Source organism: Enoplosus armatus, chromosome 23, assembly GCF_043641665.1.
Source record: "Enoplosus armatus isolate fEnoArm2 chromosome 23, fEnoArm2.hap1, whole genome shotgun sequence".
In the NCBI taxonomy this organism is placed as follows: Eukaryota; Metazoa; Chordata; class Actinopteri; order Centrarchiformes; family Enoplosidae; genus Enoplosus; species Enoplosus armatus.
Genome location: NC_092202.1, coordinates 8,770,137 through 8,797,630, shown reverse-complemented (window position 1 = coordinate 8,797,630; position 27,494 = coordinate 8,770,137). Strand labels below are relative to the sequence as shown.

Genomic DNA, 27,494 nt, shown 5'->3' with positions numbered 1-27,494 from the left:
AATATTAAGAAAAATACATGTATTTTCTGATGACAATTCTCCCGTCACTTCTCTTACAGAACACAGACCCTGTTCACGACATGCTTCTTGATGTCATTACTTGGGTTGGCATCCTACTGTCGCTGGTCTGCCTGCTCATCAGCCTCTTCACCTTCTGCTTCTTCCGTGGCCTCCAGAGTGACCGTAACACCATCCACAAGAACCTCTGCATCAGCCTATTCATCGCCGAGTCCCTGTTCCTGGTGGGGATCAATCGGGGCGACCAGCCGGTAAGACTGCTTCTGGTGGATAATTTACAGTTATGCTACTGTAAAGGTGGATTTTGTTACCTTTGGACAGAGCCAGGCTAGCTGTTTCCCCCTGTTTCCAGTCTTTATGCTAAGCTAAGCTAACTGGCTGCTAGTACTAAGTCAAACAAGTCAAGAAAGCAAATACATTTCCAAAAATGGCAAACTGTTCCTCCATGTGCAGGATAAAAACAATGAGAGTTTAAACAAGTTCATCTGAAGTCTCAAATGTGAACACTTGTAAACATTCAGATGGCAGTATTGAATCATAAGAAGTCAGGTTTTTTACTATATAACCCATGAAGGTGTGCATTTGTCAAAATCGAAAAAAACAAAATGAAGACATGCCTCTTTCTTTGCACCTTGCCCCAAAAAAACTCGCAGAATTTGTTGAAAATCTTTTTACAAATACCGTAGGGGCTGCTGGAAGGGCTCCCTAAAAGCTTTGTATTAATCTCCACTGAAGAGTGTTCACCATCTTCTCTCTAGATTTTAGAGCCAATCTTTTTTTTTGGGGGGGGGGGGGGTTACCTTTGGTTTCCTGCTGTGCTGTGAGTGGTGCTTCCCAGTGAGGAAGGACTGGACTTGTCTGGCTCACTGAGACGAAGACTGAATTGCATGCTCTTTATTCAACAAATGCTCCTTCTCTTTGTTGCACAGAAGCAAACACATACTTGAAATGACGCTCACATAAGCGCACACCTTCCAGCTCACTCTCACCACCTCATATCTGGATCACTCTTACACTGTACATTCTCACTGACATGAATTCAGTCATTCATTCACCCTTCCCAACCACCACCTGGTGCAGTTTTCCAATTTTTATACACTTCAGATGAATCTGGATTAAGCTGTTCAATACAGTAAACCCTCTTCTAGTACCATAACTGCAGTTTGGATGGCATTACTTTCCTGTAAGAGCTCAGTCGTGGTAGCAGGTGGAGGCATGCTGTCATTGCACAGTCATCTTCAAGTGTGTGTGTTCATACTGTAGACAAATGTGGAGTCATTACATGTGTACAGGATGGCGAAGGGCTTTATCCCACCTACAGCCTCTCGAAATCGTGCCATTTTTGCTTACTAATGAGACAGAGTACACAGCTCTTCTAGGGGGAAAAATGAGCACAGTATGAAATGATCTCAGTCTACATTTATAATGGGGTCAGACACTGGAATATATCTTACTACTTTTAGGCTTTTTAAGAATTGTTTTTAAGAATTATGTATTTGTTGTCATTGTTTATATCATATTATCCCGCACATACCTACAGTACACAACTATTAATAGAAATACTTAATTCACAGAGAAAGAAATTATATGCCCTTACTTTTCAGCATCATGCAGCATCTATATTTTGCTCTTCAAATATCACCATAACTATCAGAACCAAAACTCACAAGCCATAGTTTATCCGCCAAGGCTACTTCCCTGTGAAGTTAAAGATAATGCTTTGGCCTACACCTTTCCCTTCCATAACATTTTATGGGTGTGATTCACAGCCCGGCTCTAAGATCACTCTCCTGGACTGCAATTAATGTCCGCTCAACCCTTTAGTTATTTAATTGAATCCATTTCAGTGACAAAATACGTTAGTTATGTTCAACTGTGCTAATAATTAGATCAATCCATGTAAGTACTGTACCTTATTATTGTTAGAAAGTGTGTGGGCACGCGCAGACATGCAAATGACGGTGTGCTGTATTCTAGTGTCCCCTGTACGTATCTCTATCAGCTCAGGAAGTGTGTAACTACGTCTTATGTGCCCGCACCTGGCCTTGGTGTAAAATGCAATGAGCTCCAAATGGCTCGTGGACTGTCGACTTCACTTCTTCATATCTCTCTTTCTTCCATGCCATCTACGGCAAACAAGACCACATGGGCTCAGTAGCTGCAGCATTCTTCTGCCACTCACTACAGGCAAACATCCAATCACTGCAGTCAAACAAAGCTTAGCAATGCTAATTGTTGTGAAGACGCAAGCATGCATAGTTCAGAAAGTGCTGCTCGGTTATAGTCACTTGAATGATGCCACACATTATGTCCTTTAACAAGACATTTAATCCTTCAGGAATCAACTAAATGCCCAAAAGTGATTTGATTAAAATATGTTTTTAACTGTGAATACTCATCTCCCTTCTTTTTTCCCCTCCCTTTTTATCTCTCTCATGTTTGTTTGCATCTGCCACTATATAAACCCAGATTGCTTGTGCCGTCTTCGCTGCCCTGCTTCACTTCTTCTTCCTGGCAGCGTTCACGTGGATGTTCCTGGAGGGCGTGCAGCTCTACATCATGCTGGTGGAGGTGTTCGAGAGTGAGCACTCGCGTCGGCGCTACTTCTACCTCGTGGGCTATGGAGTTCCCGCGCTAATTGTGGCCGTTTCCGCTGCGGTGGACTACCGCAGTTATGGCACAGACCGAGTGTGAGTACACATGGAGCTAGCTTGTGAGCATATTAGGCTTCACAATCTGTCTGAATGCTGCAGAGGAATTGGCTTTGGCTTTCCTTTCTGCATGTAATACTCATATGAAGGTACCTTTTGAGACATTGAGTCATTTTAGCAAAATAATAGAATTCAAACCCATACTTTACCGTAGAGTACGTAGACAGCTTACTAGAAAAGTGCATTTGTCCACCCAACACGTCCTTTCAGGGATCTGAATTTACACCAAGATCCATTTACTAGTCTTAAAGAGCTCTACTCAGCCTTCGAAAACAGTTGTTAATGTCTTCTTTTGCTCTGGATGAGCTTTGACAAGTCTTAGAAAATGACCAAGTGAAACCCTAGAAAATATGATGATGTTTTGATTTTGAGTCTGTTGAAAGATGCTATTAAATTGCATTATGCGAAGTCTGCATAGACTTTTGTTGCTATGCAATCGACTGATCTTCTACCTGTTTACATTACATATTAGGCTACATTGCAAAGCAGCTTTTGGTTTTTCTCATACACATTCATGGGGATCAATTTGGAGAAAGGAGGACCCGAGATTGAACCACTAACCAGCGCTTCAACCATTTTTGCCCCAAAGAAAGCAACTTATTGTTGATATTTCACCTCATGAAAGGAAAAATCCTAAAAAAACAATGTAGAATCTGTGGATTGAGTCTACACTCTGAACTGGTTAAGTGGGGAAACCAGGAGGCCAAAAAGAACAATAGGGTTTCCTAACTTAACCCCACCATTCAGTGTGTATCTACACCCTGCTAACAACATGACAACTGCTTGTGTTTGTTGGAGGGGCTTGAACAATCTTGCAGATGACGCTCCAATAGTGATTGCTCATCATCAACTTTTAATGAAGCAGAACCGTTACTCAAGCTGCATGCATTTCCCCACTGCTGAATTGACATTGTTTTGACAGTGAAAAATGCTAACTTGAGGAGATAGTATTGCTGGATGAATGTCAGGCTATTGTGGTTAATGTCTGCAGCGTTTTAGGATGCACAAATTGCAGCATGGAGATGGAGAGATTTAGAGGAAGGGAGGAGGGAGAGTGAGTATGAAGAGGGAGATGGAGAGTGAAAGAGAGAGAAAGAGACAGGAGATTAACAAAAAGATGGGGAGCGACAGAGACTGCCTTTTGTATTTCCTACAGAAGCTACATAAAATATAATTTCCCGGCCCATTCCTCCAAAATACAAAGTGGTCTATAAAGCAGTGTAATGTCAAGCAGAGGATCGCCCTCCATTCCTCTCTGTTAATCTCAAACTCATCTGAAAATAATGAAGACCAGCATCAGCAGTTTGCTTCCGAGATGTTTATCATATATGGCACACATACACACACATATACACACACACACACACAACGCAACCGGTAGACAGTGCATTTGTAGATTGGCAGAGCCATAGTTCTTGGTGATGGATGAGGTGATAGCTGCCACTGCCTGAGCCTTGGCATCATGTGAATAATTAAAGCCTGCCACCGGTGGAACAATTATACGCAGCCATTGAAGGATGAGGGAAGGGACAAGACGTGACACGTGGTGAATAGCAAAAGGTGGGGGAGGGCATTTAGTCCCGCCACAAATTGATTTTTTTAGACCATAGCAGCGTTGTCATGGGTGGTCTCAAGTGTGAGCAGAAATATCCAACAAGTTGCTGTCAAAAGTGACTCAGGTTTAGAAGATGGCTGGAACCAGGTCCCAGTGACTCATAATAACTGAGCACATTAAAAAGGCTGCAGCACTCTGAAGGTCAGCAAAACTTGTGGACTCTGTTCAAAGTCTGAGATCAAATAGGAATCTCTGATCCTGGCAAAGCAAAGTAGGATTTCTATTAAATTACTCCCAGTGATTACTCTAATTGTGACCTTGAGCAAGGCGTTTTACTCTACTAAGTCCAGTGAAGGTGCTTTGTGGTCAACAAAACAAGGATATAATCCTGTGTAATTTCTCCAGTTTAATGAAAGTAGTACATCAAACCACATGTAAACTCAGGAGATAGAATTAGCTTCTTGTTTCAGTAATGTAGTTGCTGTTACAGAAGTAGAGTCTGTTCCACTGAGCATGCAGAATAATGGTGGGTATTGTCCTTAGTATTTTTCTTCTTATAAAACATTTGCAAGGCAAAAAAAAAAATACATATATAATTTATTGAAACCTGTTCTATTCACTTCTATTGTGACACTGTCAGGACACTCTCCAGGAAACTGCAAGGCAGGAGTCATGTGACAAGAAAGGTAGCAAAGCTAGCACTACAGCTAGCATGCTAATCTGCTTGGATGTTTACGGCCCGGTTGACCACTATGGGCTCTGTTAGCTATTGTTATCTTATGATCATTATGTTATGTACTAGCTAGCAAGGCTATCACAAAAGTAGCTTACTGACACCTCTGGCTTTCTCCGTCTGTCACGTGACCCTCGCCTTGCACGTCATAGCAGTCTCTTGAGAGTCTCTTGAGAGTCTAGCTAGCATTGTTCTTTGTCTTCTTTCCTGCCTTTTGCAGGCACAGTGCTACGTTTCTTGGTGCATTAGCTTAAAACCACAAGATACAAACAAAATGGGCAGCTCATCAAAACATTGCTCCATAGCACCACTACAGGTCAAAACCTTCACAGGGTCCCTTTAACCTGCGTTACCAAAGACCATGCACAAGTCTGCACAAGAGCATCGTTTAAGACAAAATGTGCACCAGGACTTCAGACTGAATCAAAAAGCCGCTTGAGATGTCCTTAGCCCAAATGTTTGACATTGCTTCACTCCCTCAGTTGGTCATCAGCTCACACTCACGCCAGTGAAATGACTATCTCTGTTGCAAGATGACATCTTTGCAGATTAAGCTGCCTTGGCTCAAAGGACTGCCTGTGTCAGATCCCTGCAGATTGGTGGCACTAATGCCAGAATACTCAGCACAAGCTGTTGGCACGAGCATGGCTTGTGTTTTGACTGGCATGCATTTGTGTTATTGCTTGGTTACTAAAGGAATAGTGCACAACGTAGCATACTGGGGGGGAGATAAAACTAGATGTGCTCCAAAAGCCAAACACAACCATGACAGAAGTAGAGAAGGGGAGGTAGAGGAGGCAGAAAAGAATGTGAGCCTGCAGCTCCCACCGCCCACCACGTCTTAAAATCTTTCTATGATCTGAAGAAGAAGAAGGTACAAACAAACAATGGAACCTTCAGCATAATTTATAACAGCGACGTTCAGAGCGTGTGCTTTGATGAGCTGCCAGAGTTATGTGCATGTTGTGCATCTTTTGTTTGCGCTTGTTCACTTCTTTTTGCATCCATATGTGTTTTTCGGTGTTGCCTCCTCTCATCTATTGATATCAGTGAGGGGGAGACATATCAAGTCCCAGTAACAACAAAGGAACAGTCAATTTTTGTCCTGTCACGTCTTATACAGTGTTTATCTCTCATTTGTCAGCGAGTTCTGTGGTGACAAAAAGTGAAACATGTACAAACTTGTCCGTTGCAGCTGAGGTTTCTGGTCTTGATTTTTAAATTTGCTGGCTGTATTGCTCTTAATGCTGGAGATGCCTCATTTTGTTTTTCCTCCAAGAGAATGGGACCAAAAATAGCATTCATCATATCATACATCATAGTAACTTGCTTTGTTTTGCTTTCACATTGTGCATAGTACCAAAATAGGTTTTATGGGAAAAAGACGCCTACATTTTCACCAGCGATCACATTTTAAAGCAGTGTGTCATATTTTTGAGACATATGTAGTTGCTATTTTTCAATTGTTTTCTTACATTTTTGTCTTTAGCACCTTTTTACCGTAGCCACTGTCTAAAACCAAGTGGTGTATTCCTTTAAAGTGCCCCATACATTTCAATTTGCCTTAAAATGCTATTGAATTATGGGTTATTCTCTGCCACTTCCATTTTCCCTCTTTGTCAGCTTGAATGACAACGCGGCCGTATGAACTGTAATTTTACAGTGGCCAAAAATGGAGGCGTCTATCTGCTACAGCGGCGGAGATTAAAAGATTAATAATTCAACCACAGGTCATGAATCAAGTTTTTTTTTTTTTTGCCACTTCAAAGGAGTACCGTCACCTTCCACCGGCCCTGTTGCTTCTGGTCTGTATTTAGTTTTTACTCAGTGGAGAAGAACTGACTATCTGTAATGTTTTGATATGAAGTGTGAGGTCAGGAGAGCATGTTATTTAATCATTGACGTAATTATAGCGGTCCTACAGAGTCATCACAGTTAACATGGACATGTAAGACACTTTGTTGTGAGTTTGAGTGCTTAAGGACTGTGTGTGGCCATGTCTGTCAGGGTCAAGGTCAATCCAATTCCTTTGGAGTGATACAGTGGGATTCAATTGAGAACTAATTGAATCATCCATAAATTATCATCTGTAATGGTAATTTGCTACCTTAACCCGACTAATTGAAACAGAATCGAACTGAAGTCTGGTCAGTCTCGTCCTGTAGGGTACATCCTTTACAGTATTGGCTACACTCCATCCCTGTTTTTTCTTTAACTTTGATAGCACACCTGTTTTGGCTATGAAAGCCCATCATTATTGCTGTCATTGACACTGAAAGCCCCTATCCTCCAAATTCTTACTGATGGTCATAATTCTTCAAGCCCCTTGCGGCAATCTATGTTTTGAAGTGCCTATTCCTCTGTGTCACTCCAGCCTCCCACTTGATGTATATCTGCTGAGCAGGAGTATAAAGCTATAACCTCAAATCTTCCCCCCCCGTTCCTCACTCTCTACTCATATTCACCATCCTCTCTCTTGCTTCATATGCCCCTCTTCTTCTCACTCTATCTCTGTCATTGCAGTTGCTGGCTTCGCCTGGACACCTACTTCATTTGGAGTTTCATAGGACCAGCAACCTTGATAATTATGGTAAGCGTAACACCCACCACTCCCACCCTCTTCTGCTCATTAACCCTACTTAGCCTGCGGGTCGTCGCTTAAATGGTCCACCGAGATCCCTTTTTCTAGCTCCTATCCTCCCTCTTTTCTCTGCCCTGTTGAGCATATATGCCACCGCCGGGCACGGAGCCGTCCAGAAAAACGAATGAGGGGTGTAGAGAATATATTGCAGTTTGTCACCCCGCTGCAGTCACCGGCTGAGACAATTTTGGGGGATGGAGGTGGAGGTGGTGGGGGGTGAGAGAAAGAGAGTGAACTCTGCTCAGTATGCAGTGTTGGAGTAATCCGCACTGCGATTATGATTGATTTTGTTCCTGTTCCAACTCGTACTCCACTACCTTTTCCCATCTTCTCCTCGCAGGCACACAGACAACTGAGCTACACAAGCGTTGTGCAGGGAGGACACACACACACTTTCTGTGCCTTTCCCAACTAGGACAGCACTAATTTTCAAAATACTTTTATTGATCCAGCTTCTTTAAATCTGGTGTCAGGCTGGTGTTCATCTAAGTATTTAAGCTAATGCCAAGCTGTAAATTTTGCTGTGGCACAAGAGATGTGCTCCTGATTTTCCAAGACACCAGGCAGCCATCATAATAAATACTTGGGGATCAGTAAATCAACTTATAAATATCCCTAACAGCTAAATAAGTGACAGTATTCTTGTCCCACAGTACCCAAAATGTGGAATTCCAACAACTCTTAACGCAGCTCTTACTGTCCAGCTGGATGCTAAATCCAAACATGCATAATGCACTTTCATGCTCCAGTTTGGTGTAATCATTCACAATGCATCTCTGTGTGTCTCATGACGCACTCCTTTCTCTCTTAGATTTACAAACAAGAATATCTATGTTGGAAAGAAGGCTAGAGCTCTGATCCAATTCGACCCGTGGGAATTTTGGTGAGGGTTTGGGCAAAGATGCATTGTAAGCAGTTAGAAATGGTCATGATTTTTTTTATACTCTCTTCATATTAACTGAGTGTCACATGTAAACAACAGTGAAGTAAGTGATAGCTTTCTAATTGTTGAAAAGACCCCATGCCGCCACCAGATTTGACTAATTTTTTATTTTTGTGATTACTCAGTGAGAAAAAGAAAATAATGAGATACAGCAGAGTGGATCTGTTAAATGTATGTTGTTTTGATATCCAGTAGTTTTGGGGGGGTTTTCTGACTAATTACAATGTGTTTGGCAAACATAGGTGCAAAAGTGCTTTACTCAACTTCTGTGTTTGTTTTTAAGTTTTATTTTAGAGTTTGTTTTTTTGAATAAGAAATCTGGTATGTAAAGAAACCAGGGTACTTCAGGAACACAGAACACACAGAGCAGGAAGGTGAATTAAAAAGTGTCCTATTTTACGGCAAATTGGGTGTATCAGAAGTTTTAATATAATGATATCCCACCCATTAAAGGCTTGTGACATTGCAGGTCGCATGCTGAAAGTTCTTTAAACATTTGACAAAAATTTCAACTAATGCCAAATATTTTTTTTTCTAGATGTAGAAACCGTACAGGAAAAACGAATGCAGCAGCAGTGGCAGTTATTCCCTGCGGTTGCCTCTAAGTGTGAATATGATGAGACAAGTGTGAATAAGTCAGATGGAAAGGCTCCCTCATACAAGCATGCAGCTGTCTTGTCTCACCATTCCCTGTTTAGTCTGTTGTAGCACCATAGAGGTTTCATAGGATTTTGCGCTCTGTTTGGCAAAGTGGGAAACCAAGTCTAGCTGCAGCGTTCCAGCTTTGTGCTACAAAGTGCTCTGATTTAAAATGAATGGAACTGAAACAGGAAACATACAAGCTTCATCCCGCTCTGTCTCTCTCTCCCTCTCTCCCTCTGCCTCTGTGAATCTCTGTCTGTCTCTCAGCTCAATGTGATCTTCCTGGGCATCGCTCTCTACAAGATGTTCCATCACACAGCCATCTTGAAACCAGACTCTGGTTGCCTGGACAACATCAAGTAAGAGCACTCAGATCACACAGATATCCATTAAAGGCGTCCAGAAATAGCACTCCTTGTGACATTTTGTTACAGATGGAAAGAATGTGAGTGTGACGGGCTCGCTTCCACCAAACTCACTCCAACAGCTGAATTGTATCTAGTACGACTCAGTTTGGTCCGACTTTTCCTCCTGTTTCCTTCAGTTTAATGAACCCCTTGTTTAAGAGCGATGTTTTGGTTGGCACTCTGTATTCACACCGGTGTTTCCGAGCAATTCACTTTGTCTTGCCTTCCCCCTTTGATATTTTGAAACCTCATTAAAAGCACTTAAGGTTGTGAACACCCAACCCAAGGGTCCGGGAGTCTGAGCCTGCAAGGTAAGCACCTCCCATTATGCTGAAAGGTTGTGTCAAGCAGGGTTAAAATCAAACAGGTATTCTGTTGCTTCTCCATCGTTATCTGAAGAGCACTGTTGTCTGCACGGGGAAAGGCCAGGAGACAATCTGACAGACCTGACCTGGTGTTATCTTGGTGTCAACATGCCGTTCACATTGTGTGTGTATGTTTTATGTCTGTTTGAGTCTGTTTATCTGCGTATGCCTGGCTGCTTTCTGATAATATAATAGCATAAGGGGACAATAATGACATATGAAACTCAGATGCAAACTTTTTTTGTTGTTCTAGCAAGTGTTTAAATACCTTGCTATCCTTTTGCCGTACGGGTGAAATTCAAAATACCTTTACTTTAGGCAAGATATTTGGAAGTGCAATATGTTTGTGTTCACTCAGTAAAAATGCATATACTGTGTACCCTTTTGGGATAATAGGAAAGGTTGAAATTACCTTTAAAGGACCATATGGGTGCTTTGCATGTTGTAGCTTATTTATTATGTATTACAAACAAGGCTGCTTGTTTTTTTTATTCATTTGGATGTATTTTGTATACTGCTCAAGGTTCCCATTAATTTCTGTATCATGCAAAAGTCACTTCGCAGACACAACTTTCGTTATGTAATCCATCACAGTTACAAAGTAAGGTCACAAATGCAGACGAATAATCAACCAGTACTTAAGTCTTAGTATGGAATGGTAATGTAACATTGACAAAAATAGCAGGTAGTGTACAGTGGGTTTATCAGAGCTTTTTAGCTGAAAAGAGTTGCCTGCTGCAGCTATATACAAGGTTGATGAGAGCGGTGAGAGTGAACCAAACAGAAGACGCAAAAAAGCGCTGTACAGCTGAGTTGGACTGCAGTGTTGGGTGATAATTCTCTGTGGGTTTGTCACTACGAGTGACCCCCTTCACATTCAAGTAGTGATGTGATCCATTGTTATGTATAAAAATATTGATTAGTGCAGCTTTAAGTACTAAAGCATCACATTTTAAATGTGTTGTGGTCTCTCTCAGTGCTTTACAGAGAGTTCCATCATCTGTGCATTTAACTTCATAGACAGGTTCAGTTACACTTCTAAAAGTGTCTGGCTCGATGTGAAAAACAGAGTTTTAAAAGTTGTTTTAAGGTCCCTTTACCCTGTAGAATGACACAGCATTTCCAGTCATTGTCTTTGACGTAAGCTGCAGCTACCTGGTGTCAGGGCAGACTCGTTCTACAGATGGTGTAAAGTTGTTTTGCTGCCTGTTTGCTATGATGGATAAGGGTCTCTGCTCTGTTTTTGCTGTCTGCCTTGCTTTTTTGAAGCCACTCTGGACACATTAGTCTACTTTATGGCCGGCGTTCTGGCTGTTTTTTTGCGGCATCACATCACTGGTTGTGTCTCAGCACAGTGGCTCCGTCTGCCCTGCTCCTCTCAGCACAGTGATACACACATTAAAAAAAAAAACAATCTTCTGCTGCATGATATAGCCTGCTTTAGCTGCCCCATGTCTGCCCCATGACTGTACTGTGCCAATGTGTTTTTCCATCACAAATTTACTGCAGGATGTTCCTGAGCCAAGCCATGGCTTTTAGGGGCTACTTTTGAGCAGGGCCAAAGTGTGACCTGTACTCATTACAGTCACCTCAAGATAACATGTAGAATGAGGCCAACATATGTTCAGCTTTCGCTTCTGAGGAACACACAAGTCGCTATATTTTAGTTTTGTTATCCAAACTTATTCATATGTAGAGATTCGTTTTTACTTAAGGTTTACAGTACTGTACCTGCCAGGTTAGCTAGCTAGCTAACGGAATTAACGTAATTAACTGAATTAACTGAATCAACGCTAGCTTGCTAATATATGACCCGTTTAGAGTCCCAGACCACGACTGGACCAGAACACAGTAGGTACATTGAGCAAAGCACTGATTCAAAATACTATAAGATGTACGCATTTAAAAACTTGTTCTGCCATAACAATACAACACATTGTGTTTAGTTATCTTAAATGACTAATTTGCTTTGGAAATCTACTGTATGTTTGGTCAACATTTTCCAAGTCCATTTATGTATGTTACCCATCTTTGGTACAGCAAGATACACTGCGTAGTTTGTTCAGCAGCAAAATATCGACTGCTGGAGTTCTCAGTGTCTTATGATTTATAACACCAGCCTCCCATAATGTACCAAACAACTGACCTCCTGACCCTGACTCTTACTGACTTCGAAACAGTCTGCAATGTTTCAGATGACCATTGGAAAATGGTATGAAGCTGCGCTGCTGTTGTCAGCCCTCATTCATCTGACACGTTCTTAAGTCAAGACCCATTACTCAACACACGATTGCACAAACACATTCAGAAGTCTGGCTTTAGTGTTGTTGGCTAAACAATACTGCTAAGCAGAACATATCCTGCCATAGCCATTAACTGGTGCTTCTGTTTCATCATAAACAAGTAATAACAGGTAAGTATGATGATGAAAATGTATTTAAGTTTTTAACATGGATTGAAATAAAATGTATTTCCTTGTGTTTCTCTCCACACTGCAAAATATCAAAGCCCGATATGTGTTTGTCCAATTTAGTATAGCAGTCAATGTAACTTAATGGCCTTTAAACATTTCAGATCCATTATTTCCTTACTTTTATTTATTTGAGCTTTTCTTCGAGTTATCAAGGTGAACTGGTTTTATGATGATGAGTACTGGTTAATTAAGTCAATTTAGCTTAGTTTAATAAGGTGTGTCTTCTTTTGTCTTATCTTTCTGCCATTTGGTTTCTCTATATGGCTTGATGTCACATTTTCTGTTCAGATTTCATCATGCTGCCTTGTTTTAATATGAATGTTTCATTTCTCTTTCACTGTGTATATCTTTCTCCCTCCCTGCTTTTCTTCTTTTGATTAGCACTCACATCCTGCCTTTTTATCTTACGCTGTGTTTATCTTTAACATCTTTCTGTTTTTCATCTTCCATTTCTTTCTGTTTTTACCCTCTTCATTTTAGCTACCGTTATTATGATGGATGTGTTATTGTAGAATGGCACTGGTAAGATGCAACATTTCTCAGTAGAGGGTGTAGAATAGAATTGATATTGTGTTTGACGTGCTTTTTCCCTCCTCACCCCATAATGGAGACAGCGGCTGCCACTGCCCTGTGATTCATGGATTATAACATGACTTTTGGACCATTGTGACTTTAAATACCAAACTTGCTTCTGGGTGCAGCATATTTATTTTTTAAACAGAGGTCTGAGGTTTGACTTGCATAGCTTCCTCCCCATGCCGATAAGAAACTTCAAATGAAATATGCTAACGAGGAAGATGTCAAAGATAAAAATAACGTCTCTGCCAACATCAAAAACTTTCCGCTATGTCTTAAACACTTTGAGGTGATTAGCATTTTCAGCATACCTTTGGTTAAATAATTAACACCCTGTCGGGTTGATCACGGCACTTCCTCCCAGAAACAGCGTATAAAATTACTTTATGCAGATTTAAAACTGGTTGAATTGACCAATTGCAATCTCATACATAAATGATCTGTGACATTGCAATGAATGGCACCTCTACAAATTAAGTCATTTTGAAGGAAATTGGCGGTAATTTGATGCCACAGTCTGAAGTAGTTCTCTGCTTAAAATTGCTCATTTTTGGCGTTTCTTCTCGGCGATTAGCACAATAAAGCTTCTCTGACTTCTTTGTGCTTCGAAAGAGAAGTGCTCTGCTGCAGCCCTCAGGGATGGATAGTATATCTATATATTGCACCACCATTCAGATGGATCTATGGTTTTGTGACAAGCACAGTTCAGCTAAAGTACTTACATTGCTTCAATGCTATATTCGATAGTCTAAAATGTGATTAAAATACACTTTTCATTAGAATTATTCCTAATAACTTGCTGAATGCCACACTTTACATAAACAATTCTGAACTTAATGATGCCAGAAATATGAACTTAGTGGTTCTGTAACTGTCATTGTATTAGTAGCTTTCAGGCATGCAACAGTCCTGACAGGATAAAGCGCAACTGAAATGCACCCGCTTCATTTGTAAGTGAGCCGTTATGCTTTTCAGTGACTGTTATGCAGTCTCAGAAGTTTTGCCTCAAGGCTCCTTCCATGCAGCTCTCAAACTTTCATCCTCATATTTATCTGATAACTCCAGAAGAAGATAAGCCATGTGCAACATGAGCCTCTTCATATCCTGTCCTCTTGGATGCATTTCTTATGACTTCTTGTGTCTCCATCATCCGCCGTTCTTCAAACAAAACTGCCACTAGTTAGAGGACAATGTTTAGTTCTCTCTGTGCCCACTGCTAGTGTTTCTGTGTCCATTCTGGGGGCAATCACCTTGATGAAGTACCTCTCCCACCAGGTCATTAAGACGGCCCTGGGAAAATTATGTTTAATGGTTGCCCTGGTGAATTCATAAATCATTTATTTTGCCGCACACCTGGCCCATTTATAACAGCTTAAATGCAAAGGTCTGCCAGCGTTTATGAGGGGAGCTAGATACTTCTGTGAACCGAGATAATTGTGGTTATCACCTGTACATCACTAACAAATCCTTCCCAAAATGTATGAATGTCTGGCCTTGATGTTTGGATGTGGATGCTGTGAATGTAGCTTTAGTCTCCACCGCCAAAATAAGCCATCTTCCTCCTTGGTGTATTGTTTCCCTCTTAATGTCTAAATTTGTACATTGTATTTATGGCCACACATTTTGGATTACACCTCTCCATCTCTTTGTTATGTGATTTGATTTATTTCTGCCTGTTTCTCTGTGTTTCTCTGTGTTTTTCTTTTTGTTATTTTGTCATATTGCTCAGCTATCAGGATTATGAACCTGAGATCAAGTAAGACAAAATTGGAAAGGCCCTTTTCCCATAATGCCATCTTTCATTTACTCCTCCATATGAACAAATCCACACCCAAATCCATCTAGCTGCCTATCTGAATCATTAACATGATTTATTGTGGAGTACTCAGTCATGCTGAAGGCCGCATTAGTGTGCACACAGCACTCCTGTCTTAGATATACATAGCCTACAGATGTGACAAGCAAGATTAGTTTTAAATGGCACCTGTATCTTCACAGTGCACTCTATAGAAATATTAGTACTGTAATGTAGATGCGGCGCTCACATTTGTCAGATGGTAGTCTTTTTGTCTTTTTTTCTATCTGCATCCTAATTTCATGAATAAAAGTGTGGGGCAGTGATTCCCAACTGGAGGTACTTCTGCACTTGCCAGAAACCTATTTGGAAAGATTGTTGAAAGACATACTGAGTCAGCTATAACACCTGAACACCAGATGTTGTGATTGACAGGGCATTAAAACAAAGAGAGAAGTTCAAACAGCTAAAATGCATGCATAAATGGCTGATGGAGTTATCGTAAATTAATAGGTAAATGGTTGAAATGCTGAGCTAAAAGTAATGGATAAGCAGTTAAAATTATCAAAATAATATCCACTTCTCTATAGTTAATAGTATTAAACAGCCCCCTTTTTCAAATGAACACTTCTGGAACATGATAGTGCAAATGAAGAGAGACATCAATATACAGCAGCTCAAATATGCCACAGAAGGAAGATAAATTCATATTTCTGAACATATTGAATGTCTGGCAGTCACCATTTTTAATGATGCACAATTTCTAGGTAACTACATATGCAGTCACAAATAACATTGTCATCCACAAAGAAAAAAATAGGTACACACCTAAAGACGATCTTTGTCAGGTTTAGACTGAAACATTGCATGAAATAAATTAGTAGTAAGCAAATGGTATGCAGGAGTTTTTATACTTAAAGTCACTGTCACACTGTTGTGAATGAACACATACATACTTGCCCCGTCCTGATTCTGATCTACCACATCGTGTTGTTCATTGCAGCTGTAGGTTGACCTCTGTCACATACATCCTCTCAACATCCCTGCTAATTGGGATTGCATAAACCTGGAAGCTAGAATGCCGCAGATAACCATCCACTGATGTGCAGAGCAGAGAAGTTTGCCATTATTTTAGACAGCCAGGTGTTGTTTGCGCAATACTTAATCAAGGTTACCTAATCATTCTGGTGTGCGTAATTGTGCTTTGACAATGCCACTCAAATTAGAGGCTGCCGAAGGAAATCATAACTGCCTCCTTCAGATGGCTGTAAAATGAAACTCAAAGGGAAAATCTTCATACATGCAGGCTGCTGTTGGATGACAGATGCAGGCCAGAATCCGATATTAAACTCCATCTCGCCTACTGCTGCGCACGGGGAGTCACCAAAAGTACCAAAAGGGTATTTATCTCAGTTCAACCTTTCAGCTTGAGTAAGAATTTACAAGACACTTATCCCAACCCTCAGGCAGTAGAATTCAACATGTAATGTACTCATGTAAATAGTCCTCTAATGAAAATACCGTATTTGTTGCCCTCCCATTTATAAAGACCTCTGTTATTGTATATATGAATCTACCGTTTTATGATCATCTTTGGCTTTTCAAATAGTCACTGGCGTCGCTTGAAAGACTGCAGATGAGGAAAGGTAGCAAAGACAAGGACAGAATCTGAAGATGAAGAATAAAAACATTGTCATTTCTCATCAATTTCTTTTCCCTCTTCATTTGTTTTGTGCCTTTTCTTCTCTCATAGGAAACCGTGTTTTTAACCATGGATTTAAAAATCTTGAACTGATTTCTTTAGGATTTTCAGTGCTAGCACACGGTACAGTTAAAGTTGTGGCTTTTAAATCAGCCCTACCTCCATTTGGTTGTTTGTTTATCTTCCAGATCATGGGTGATTGGGGCCATTGCCTTGCTATGTCTGCTGGGCCTGACCTGGGCCTTTGGCCTGATGTATGTCAACGAGAGCACGGTGGTCATGGCCTACCTGTTCACCATCTTCAACTCCCTGCAGGGAATGTTCATCTTCATCTTCCACTGTGTGCTGCAGAAGAAGGTCTGGATCCAGTCTTAAGATGTGCTGTGTCACTTTATTAATGTCACGTCAGTTGACTGCACAAATCTTTAAATTCATTCCATGCTTCAGTAAATATGCCTGAAAAGCATCTCCAAATGTGCCAAGTATGAAACGCCCTGAGGTTGTTACCCTTGGATTTGGTCTAATTGTTAGCTTGTATGTGCTGTGCCTGTGCTTTTATTTCATACAGGTACGTAAGGAGTATGGAAAATGCCTGCGTACTCACTGCTGCAGTGGCAAAAGTGTGGACAGCTCCGTCGGCTCTGGAAAAGGCACCGCCTCTCGCGCTCCTGGACGTTACTCCACAGGGTCACAGGTGGCGGGACACTTTTCATGCTCCTTTTCCTTTCCTTTCCTTTCCTTTCTGGATCTACTACACTTGACAGTATCTTCTTTAGCAAACCAGGACAAATGAACGCTCATTTGGCTTTGGATTACCTCTGCATTTTATCTGCCTGCATAGCTAGAAGCGAGGACGACTTATTCCTAGATAATAATCTGTGACATTACACAGATGTGCACCTCCTAACAGAACAAATGAGGAAAGATTTTAAAGGTGACTGTGTAGGTATGCATGATAGATTTCGAGGAAGCGCAGCATATGTCCTTGTTTGGAAGTGATAGCAGGAAAATATAGTGCTTGTTGAGCAAAACATTTTCTAAGTACATAAAGTCAGTCTGCAATTCGTTTTCACTTGAGCACATTGGTACAGCGACGCTGACTAAAGTATTGGCTCGAGCTTTGTGAGAAATTTGTACATGCTCACGAATGCAGATTGGACTGTCTGTGCCAAAATATGTGAAGTCTGTGCGTAAGTGGTAAGTCTTCTTGTAAAGTAAATTGTTAATGGATTCCTCCCACATTGACATGAAGTATAGGATGAATTGCCATGATACACTATAATTGAACATCATATCCATATTCTAAAGAGTGTGATTTCCTTCCAGTGTTCAATTATAAATAGTCCTTAGAGTCAAGCATGCGGTGGCAGCCCACGATGCAAGCTGGATTTTGCCTACAGATCAAAGCGTTTAATTATACACAGTGCTTTGACAAGATGGCTCTAACCTCATGCTCAGTCACTTTATATGATCAAGACAGGAATGGAAACACTCAGAAAGACAGAAAGTGGTTGTTTATTGCTAGCTCTGAGGCTCCTAAATGAATGTGTAATCAGCAAAGTACATTGGAACCCGCTGGCGACGAATGGTTCAAGTTTCTGTCCAAAAAAAAAAGACTGGAAGAAATATCAATGTCATCTTCAACCCATCTGTGTCTCCAGTGCTGGGGACAACATGACGTACAATATGTTAATGAGATCAGCTGTGTCAGTATATGTTGTTTGAATATTTGAGCCATGTGTCACCTGGGGTTGACACAGAAGTGCCTAAAACGACACATCTGTCTTAGGCTGCAGCATTGATCGTAACACCTCTGCATGGGCGTTTTTCACATCATTTGTGATACAATGATTAAGCCTTTATGAATAAAAACATGTTCACGGTCTGAATGTCACCCTTAAATGGAGAATTTCAGGAAGAGATTAGGTGAGATGCTGTGACAGTTGCTCCAGATTTAGTTAATGGTGATTGCACTAACTTAATTAAGCTAAAACCTGTCTGAGGTGTTGAGGGCAGTCGCAGAACAACAAAAAGAAAGCATTGCTTCATTGCATGACCAAACCATCCTGTCATTGTTTTAGCTTGGCACTTAAAACGTGGTTGTAATAAACCGGACCTATCCTTTTAAGTAAAGCGTTTCATCACAAAACCTTTTGCATATTATTTTTGTTTCACCATCACCGAACCTGTTATATATTAATTTGAAATATTCTGCCAAGCCCCTGTGGCACAGGATAGGAAGTAGTCAGCTCTGTGGTTGGATATCCAGACCCTTAGCTTGTGCAACAGCCCATGGGACTCTGTCATAATTAACCAGGATGAACCCTCTTGGATTGAGCCTTTGCAACCGAGACACTGATTCGGAGAGCTTGACTGATGACTTTATTATTGACTTCACCTATCCCAGTACTAATGCTCGTCTTTAATTGGAGGTTACTTATCCCCACAGCTGACATGTTTCATGGTTTAAATACATGATTAAAAAGCTGACAGTCTCGTTTTCTGCTTCATATCTCAGCCTTTATTGTGTTAAGAAGTAGGTGAGTGTATGCTTGAGGAAAAACACTTGTAATAGACATATACTAATAATGCTGTTTATGTCTGGTTGAGTGTTCGGAGTGAATATTCTGATGTGTTTTGACATGTTGTTTGTCTCTGCAGAGCCGCATCCGCCGAATGTGGAACGACACAGTCAGAAAACAGTCCGAGTCCTCTTTTATGACCGGCGACATCAACAGCTCTGCATCACTCAACAGAGGTACTTGGTCACGCTGCAAATGTTTACTTGAATGACTCCTCAATACATTGGCCTTCACCTTAGACTTCTTGACTAATGCAAGAGACATTTTTTTTCAAAAAGCTTCTCTATTTTCTTGAATTGTAGTCATAATCACTTTCCCCTTAATGTGACACAAAGGCTTTAGAGTGTCAAAATCCTTTTAATGACAAATAAAGCTTTCTACCACAAACCTTGATCCGAAATCTCAAGTCAAGGCAAATTAGTAATTTCACAATAGTTTGCCTCAGATACTCCAAATAATTACACTTCAAAATTAAAGTTGCATTTTTCTACTCAACTGTTTATCACCAAATATTGAAGCAAGTTGTTAAATATGAGAAAATAAATGCATCAGAACTGTTGTCAATAGCCATGTAACGCTCAAAAGAGGACATGATTGTGAATACAAGGTATTGTTTGAAAGGATCAAATCCTTCTTTGGCGTCATGCTGCCACAGAAAATTGTTTATTACATTTTGAAGCATCAACAAATCATTTCTAACATCTGGTAATTTAAAGGAGTATACAAAAAGGATTTCATTTAATCTAAACAATAAAAAAAGCAATTAAGTAAATGTAATTGTGATACATCATGCATTCATCAAATTGTTTATGAAAATTCCAATTTTTGTGCATTTGATAAGGGTGATAAAATTACCTCTTTATTATTTTTGTCCCTGTCAAGCGATGCAACATCATGCCGTCTGACCTTGAAACAGAAACTGGGCATACTCTCAGGAAAAGTGCTGAATAACAACCTCAGAATTAAATCAGTGGAATTCCCTCTCAGAAACACGTTAATAAAAAGTATTTTACCATAATGCATTTGACAGCAACGCAGTGAATAGAGTCAGGAGTCTCTCAGGTTATACAGAAAATAGATACCAGACTACATCTGACATCAAGTAGCAAATATCTTCCTGGCTGGCATCCCTCCCTGACTCTCCCCACTCATCGCATCTCTTGATGGAGGGCTCGAGTTCCACACTGCTCACTCTCCAAATTTGCTCTGGGCGCCCGCTTGCGTAGACACTAATGCATAGTTACAATGATGGATTAATGTTCGACACAGGGAGGAAGTGTCAAGATCTCAATAATTAGGCACTCAGCTTAGCACCATCAACAGACACAGCCTTTATCCGTTGTAGAGAGGCTGAATCAGGGCAGGAGATGGGGCGTTAGGTCGGGAGTTGAAGAAAAGCCTACATGGATCTTCCATAAAGAAGAAATTATATAGAAATGATTAATGCGATTTTATACCCCTGTCTTTTTACCAGGCTGGGTCTAATAGAGACAACAATTGCTATAGCGCAAGAGTGTGCTGGGAAGTGCATTCCGCCATCACAAGTATCATGAGGAACAGATGCAAATAGATTGCACTTATCCGTGGCTGCTCCCGTGTTGTTATTAAGGAATTATGTGCAGGCGAATATTTCTTGCTGATTTGTCCTTTTCATCCCCCCCCCCACACCTGAGAGTGAGCTTTGCAGCTGACACTCTTGCTGCGCTCCTCTCGAGAGCGGAGTCATGCAATCATCTTGGTAGCGTTGCATGTTCAATTTATCTCGGCATTCAGGATTATTGCACCACACAATCAGTGTGGTTTGGGAAATTGTCCAATTTATCAAACACAGACACAATAAGTGGGGGATGTGTCGTTGGGAGAATTCTAAAGGGGCTAGTGTTTATGGGATACACTGTAATTAGGGCAAGCAGCAACAGCAACAACAAATTACTGTTTTTTTTAAATCATAACAACATTCTGATTTCCAAGCAAAATTATATTAATTAATACTAAACTTCTTTTAAGATTTCATTGAGGGGATCCAAGATAGAAAATACTTCTGCAATTAAAATGCTGTCTAAAAAATAAAAAACGGTGAGAGTCGCAAGGTGGTATAAAAATCTTTCTCCATTGGTGTGACAGATTCAGAGCATTAGAGAAGAACAGGACTCTCTGCCAGGGGATCTAATTGCTGTGTGCTCGTACCTCAGATAAAAGATGTTTACCCGCTCAGGCAGAGTGCATACTGGAAGCACATGCATGCATCGCCCTCATAAGTCTTGAATTTGGCTGCTATAAAAAAAATAGCATCATAGAATGTTGACGGGGGGGGGTCTTGTAAACAGGAAATGAATGCGAGTCACAAATATTTTCAGCATACTTGATATTCCGCATAATGTATTCAAGCACTCGAAAATAAATTATTTTTTATCAACAGTGGAGAAAAACAAACATCAGGGAATCTGCACCATTCATGTTTAAGATTGCAGCCTTCAAATCTGCAGCTAATCACAGGGCTCAGACTGTGAAGGTTGCTTTGGTGTGGTGGTATGTGGTCGGGAAACTGATGAGTCTTCAGGGCAAGATCCTGGCAGCAAGTATCTGAGGACAAGCATCGCATAAATAGAAAATGAGCCTCTGTTCTATTTGTGCGAAGGAGGCGAGGCTGGAGCACAGTAATGACCATCTTGACTAAAGAGGGGACATGCCAATTGATTCAGAGGTTATTTCAGCAATGGCACATGGGACAGTCAGACAAATTGTGAACTTTGCTCTTTGGAGAAAAGGAAATATTTCACACTTCAGCTCAAGATTGGCAATGCCACAAGCGATACAAATAATGCAGTATGTGACTGTTCGCACTGACTGTTACTATGCCTGTCAAGCTTTCCATGCTTCAGGGGATTTCGCAGGTCGAAATTACGACTGCCACTGGCATATTTTACCAGCTATAGCTAGCTAGCTTATTAAGCAAATGTTAGCTTCATGAGTTAATTGAAAGGTATGATAAGGAAAAAAAAATGTTCTTCTAACTTAACCCTTTTCGACTGCTTAGCTTACATTTTTGAATTTCAAACAGTGTGTAAAGAGAACGTAATACTATCTCAGGGATTCTCAGTTATTCAATAAAGGACCGCTAACGTTACCTTAAACTCTTGAGAGCGTTCATGAACCGGGAAATATTATACAATGGATGTGCTATAGAGAACTGAGCTTTTGAAAAATAAAAATAAAAATAAAAATACGTAACCCCATATGCTAATATAATTAGTCAATAATGTTGTCCTTGACCTTGGAAATAGCACTTGGTTACCACAGTAGCTAGCAAGCTAGTTAGCCAGACATGCTAACAATTGCATCTTACGCAAGAGCGACCCAACACACAGTTTAATCCTGTCTTTACTATGGTTTACTATGGCTCTTGTGTTCTTGGTCTTTGAAAGGTTAAAAAAAGACACCACCCTACACATTCTTTAAATGCCACTATTACCAGCCCCGTGCACACCGCATGAAACTTTCTGTTTTATTTATTTCTTCAGCCTCAAAGACCAAACAGTGTCCTGAGTGATTATTGTATTGTGTCCTGTTTAAGTGTAGAAATGTAACAGTACATGTGTTGTGTTGGCCATGTCGGTGCTGCTTTGCAATTTATGTCTGTTAACACCAGTATGCTGCCTGAATGTTGAGCACAAAAACAGGCTTAACACTAATGGCCGGCATTAACAATACAATTAACACACTTTTCCATCGGTCCCATTAGCCATGTCAGTTCAGCTCTGCCACTTTCATGTAGCAAAACCCCTCACATTAATGATCATGTGATCATTTGGATGTTAATGGCTGTCATTGCTCAGCTGCATCTGCCCAACTGATATGTATGTTCTCTCTCTTTCTCTCTGTCTATATCTCAATTTATCTACCCACCTACCTTTTTCTGTCTCTACGCTCTTGTTCTCTTCTGTTTTTTTTTTTCTGTCTCACTCTGTCTCTTTCTGGCTGCTCCAGGGGCTATGGCTAACCATCTTATACCTAATGCACTCCTACGTCCTCATGGCACTAACAATCCCTATAATACATTGCTTGGGGAATCGGCAGTCTATAACAACCCTCTGGGCATGTACAACACACAAGGTGTGCTAGCTTCTTTTCATTCTTTAACATTGTGGATAGGGCAGTGTTTTTTCATGTCTGGTCCTGGAGAAACTGTGAGGTTGCACATCTTTGTTCCTGCCCAGGAACAGAAAGCAACTTTATGATTAGAGTGTTAAAAGTAATGGACTTACATTAAGCTGAAATGCCAATGTTCACCCCTGAGGGTTTTTACAGGGCTTTGATTAAAAAACACTGCTCTAGATGTTGTGTGTTAGTATTTAAAAAAAATTACAAAAATCCCCCTTTTTTTACTGTGGGGTTTTTTGCTTTGGAGATGTATCTTGGCTTCTGGTCAGGGCATCCAATTCGGTTACATAAGTCACATTCAGACATTGCTTAGAAAGATAATGTAGAAATGATCAAGAATGGGGGCCCTTAGTGAGCCGGATACACCTCCAGTCATTTATTTTAAATGTGCTCTAATGTTGTCAGTGAAGCTTGTGTGCCATGTCTTCTGTCTCTCTGTTTTTTAGTTTCTGCATTTCTTTCTTTTTTTATGCTGCTGTAGGATTGTCAAACATTGTTGTTTGCCATAAATGTAATTGAATCTGATGTTAAGATTTTAAATGCAAATCATCTCCATTGCATAGAAAAGAATAGTCTGAAGAGTAAACATGGGGATTGCCATTAAGTTAATTAATCGAAAATAATTAAAGTTTTCAAGGGATAAATAGTTTAGTTTTCTGCCCCCTTCAATGGAACTTTACAAAAACTAAATTGCCCTTTTATTTGAAACATATAATTGTAATCATTCATAATTAATATATTCAAAATGTGGGACGTCTTTGACTATATCACCAATACAAATATTAGAAACCATCTCTGATAAGCCAACAAGAAATCCACTTTATTCTGGCATCAGTCTGACTATTGGAATGCTATTTTTCTCCGTGCAGAGCTGTTATTGTTTCGTTCCAATTCTCAGCGGTCAATATGAGATTGCCGTAACTTTGTGAGTCTGTAAAACTGAGGAACTCGTGTAAAACTCTGATAAAAACTCGCAGAGAGCTTTGATCAGTGGATAATTTATGTGCGCAATGCGAGAACTGCATTGGAGCCCGTGACAGAGGGCTATAATTCACTTACACTGCCATAGATGTGAAATAACTATCTGGAGGGATGAAAATGCCAATGCATCAAAAGATTTACTGGTGTGCATTTGACCAGTACCATGGCCATGTTTTACCCCAAGGATCCTGCAAAAAAAAAGTTACAGCAAAGCGTCTTTTCCTCTTTAATCGTCTGTTGATATGTTGTGGTTCTTTCTGTGGGTGCGCAAAATTTGCATGGTGACATAAAACAACTGCATTGTAGAAACATTTCCTTGATGCGTCATCAGCATACTGTTTGTGCACATTTCTATTCAACCTGTCACTGTTATGCTTATTGTGTTCTTTTTCTTCTTCTTTCCTTTCCCTCATGCTGTCCCTAAAAGAGCCCTACAGAGAGACAAGTATGGGAGTCAAACTAAACATTGCTTATCAAATGTAATTGACTTTGGCTTTACTTTCTTTTTACTATATGCTGACAAAGGGGTAATGAAAAAAAGAAATGTCATCCCCTTTGGAAGTAATAGCATTCTTTTATGACAAAGGCCCTCAAGATTTCAAATAGACCTGTAAAAATCAGTTTAAATCACATCCTGATTTCAAATGCTTACTGTAGTTTGCACTACTTGACGTGGAAAAAGGCTTCAGGCATTTGCTGCTTCTTACAGGCATTTAGCACACTCTGAACAAGCTAATCCAATTACAGTCAACATTCAGACTCACCTCAACATTTTATAAGACACGTCAATACAAATTGATCTGTGTTCTTCTCAGGCAATATTGAACATTCGTGCCTTTGTTCATGCACTTAATTTTTTGAACCATTCACTTTGATCAAGCCAATGCGCTTCTTGAAGGTCTCAGAGATGCGTCTTGTCAAATTTTCAAGAGGTCAGAGCGTGTCGACGGCCTTGTCTGAGGCGGTTTGAATTATCGTCAAAAAAGTTTGCTTTGATGTTGATAGCATGGACTTGGTCAAACTGATAAAATAGGAAATCTACATGTTCGTGCAACAGAGAGATCAGAAAATCTCCTTCCTTCCAGCGTGGGTTGACTCTGCAATATTTTAACTAATTCATGTTTAGAGAGATGACTAGGTTTGTTCACACAGACAAAGCAGATATCAATAAATTTACAATGTTACGTTACAATGCTCATATGGGACAATATGGCTGGGGTCAAAATTTACAGCTGGTGCTCTGGTTAGTGTTCACTTTTAAGTGTTAAATGCACGGCAATGATTTTTGTATTTGTTTGCCTGCATTTGGTGCATTTGGTAAGCTTTGTGTCTTTGTGCTGTGCTTGAGCTTTGTGTTGTTGTGTGCCGCACATGTATCAGTGTTTTCATCACTGCCATAGAATAATCGGTACAATTGAAATAAAAGTGATAGTGGATGTTAGAAAATGTTCTTTTGTAACAAGGTAAGTGTGTATGATGTCATATTTGCAATACACAGGTGTTGGGTTTTAATGTAAATATTGTGCTTTATGTTACCCAATCCAAATACTGTAGGGAGTGCTTGAGGGTCAGGGCATATTTCAGAATAAGAGCTACAGTATTTGATGGATACAATGTGTGTTGGTAAAAATGGCTGACATTTAGCTGTCGCAATTACATCCCATCAGATTTCACCCTTCTCATTCGCCCACTCTACCCCCCAACCCAACCCATGTTTGTCATTCCAGAGGGAATCCTGAACAATGCCCGGGATACAAGTGTCATGGATACTCTACCACTGAATGGTAACCATGGCAACAGCTACAGCATCGCCAGTGCAGAATACTTGAGTGACTGCGTCCAGATCATTGACCGGGGCTATAACCACAAGGAGACTACCCTGGAAAAGAAGATCCTGAAAGAGCTCACCTCCAATTATATCCCCTCCTACCTCAACAATTCCCACGAGCGCTCAACCGAGCAGAACCGGAACCTAATGAACAAGCTGGTCAATAATGTTAGCAACGGTGGCAAGGACAGTGGCTACGGGATGGGCTTAGGAATGGGGATGGGCATGAATGTCGCATTGAGCCTGGATGACCACTCCACCTTTGGTCTGCACCACGACGAAGGTCTGGGCTTGGAGTTAATCCGCGAGGAGTCTAACGCCCCGCTGTTGCCCCAAAGACCGCCCCCGTCACTCCAGGCGGTGGACAACCTTCACAATCACCTCCACCAGTCAGTGCCGCCACCCCTTCCACTGCCCCACCATCCCTTCTCGTCTGCCACCACTTCCTCCTCGTCTCGAAGGAGGATCCCCCAGGAGAACAGCGAAAGTTTCTTTCCCTTACTTACTAACGAGCACACCGAGGACGAGGGCTCGTCACCCAGCCGCAACCACCAGAGAGACTCCCTCTATACCAGCATGCCTATGCTGTCCGGCCTACCCGACGTGTCTACAGAATCTGCAGACGGCTCCAAGGACGGCGGGGACGCTAAGAGCCCAGAGGCCAGCTCGGACGACGTTTACTACAAGAGCATGCCCAACTTGGGCTCACGAAACCACCTCCATCAGCTGCACTCCTACTACCAGCTAGGGCGGGGCAGCAGTGATGGCTTCATCGTGCCCCCAAACAAAGAGGATCTATCTCCAGAAGAGGTCCACCAGGAGCCCTCGCACCTTGTCACCAGCCTATAGGCCCAACACCCTCCCACACCTCCAGTGTCCCTCCTATTACCGTAGTCCTCTTCTCTTCTCCGTGTCCCCTTGTTCCATCAGTGGTTGGCAGTGGTAGCCTTTCTTTTTATTCTGTGTCCCGAAGACTGAGGCGGAGCAAATAACTGTACTCTGGCTGTTACTGACCACAAACAGGATAATAATTGCTGCGTATGGGGGCTAATATATGACTATATTTGGTTAGACATTGCGGGAATCTGTTGATGTTGTGTTTCCCCCCTCAGACCCTGTGTGGTTTGACGTGTTTTGTCTCAGTGTGAAAAGAGACAATTACTCACACAGGATTTTTAGGTCTCAGAGATATAGTCTGACAGTCAAAAGGAACTGTGTAGCTCCAAACTATACAAGTCTAAACTATAGACTTCACCAGAATAAATGGGAAATTTAAAAAAAGGACTATTTTATTATACTTCTGTATCTATATTGACTTTTTGAAAGATTTTCTTCCTCTTTGGTGAGTTGCAGCACATTTTGTTTGCTGAAATGTCCCTTC

General features: G+C 40.9%; 1 protein-coding gene across 1 annotated transcript in view; it reads left to right on the top strand.

Annotated features, from left to right (window-relative positions):
* LOC139306005 (adhesion G protein-coupled receptor L3-like) overlaps positions 1–26,962 on the top strand; it is a 122,903-nt gene extending 95,941 nt beyond the window's left edge. Inside the window, exons 13-20 of the mRNA XM_070929964.1 lie at positions 60–269; positions 2,488–2,708; positions 7,541–7,607; positions 9,511–9,602; positions 16,750–16,918; positions 17,130–17,255; positions 19,223–19,319; positions 26,013–26,962. Of these exons, the coding sequence (XP_070786065.1) occupies positions 60–269; positions 2,488–2,708; positions 7,541–7,607; positions 9,511–9,602; positions 16,750–16,918; positions 17,130–17,255; positions 19,223–19,319; positions 26,013–26,962 (1,932 nt within the window). The remainder of the gene's footprint in view (positions 1–59; positions 270–2,487; positions 2,709–7,540; positions 7,608–9,510; positions 9,603–16,749; positions 16,919–17,129; positions 17,256–19,222; positions 19,320–26,012) is intronic.
* Positions 26,963–27,494: the final 532 nt, after the last annotated feature.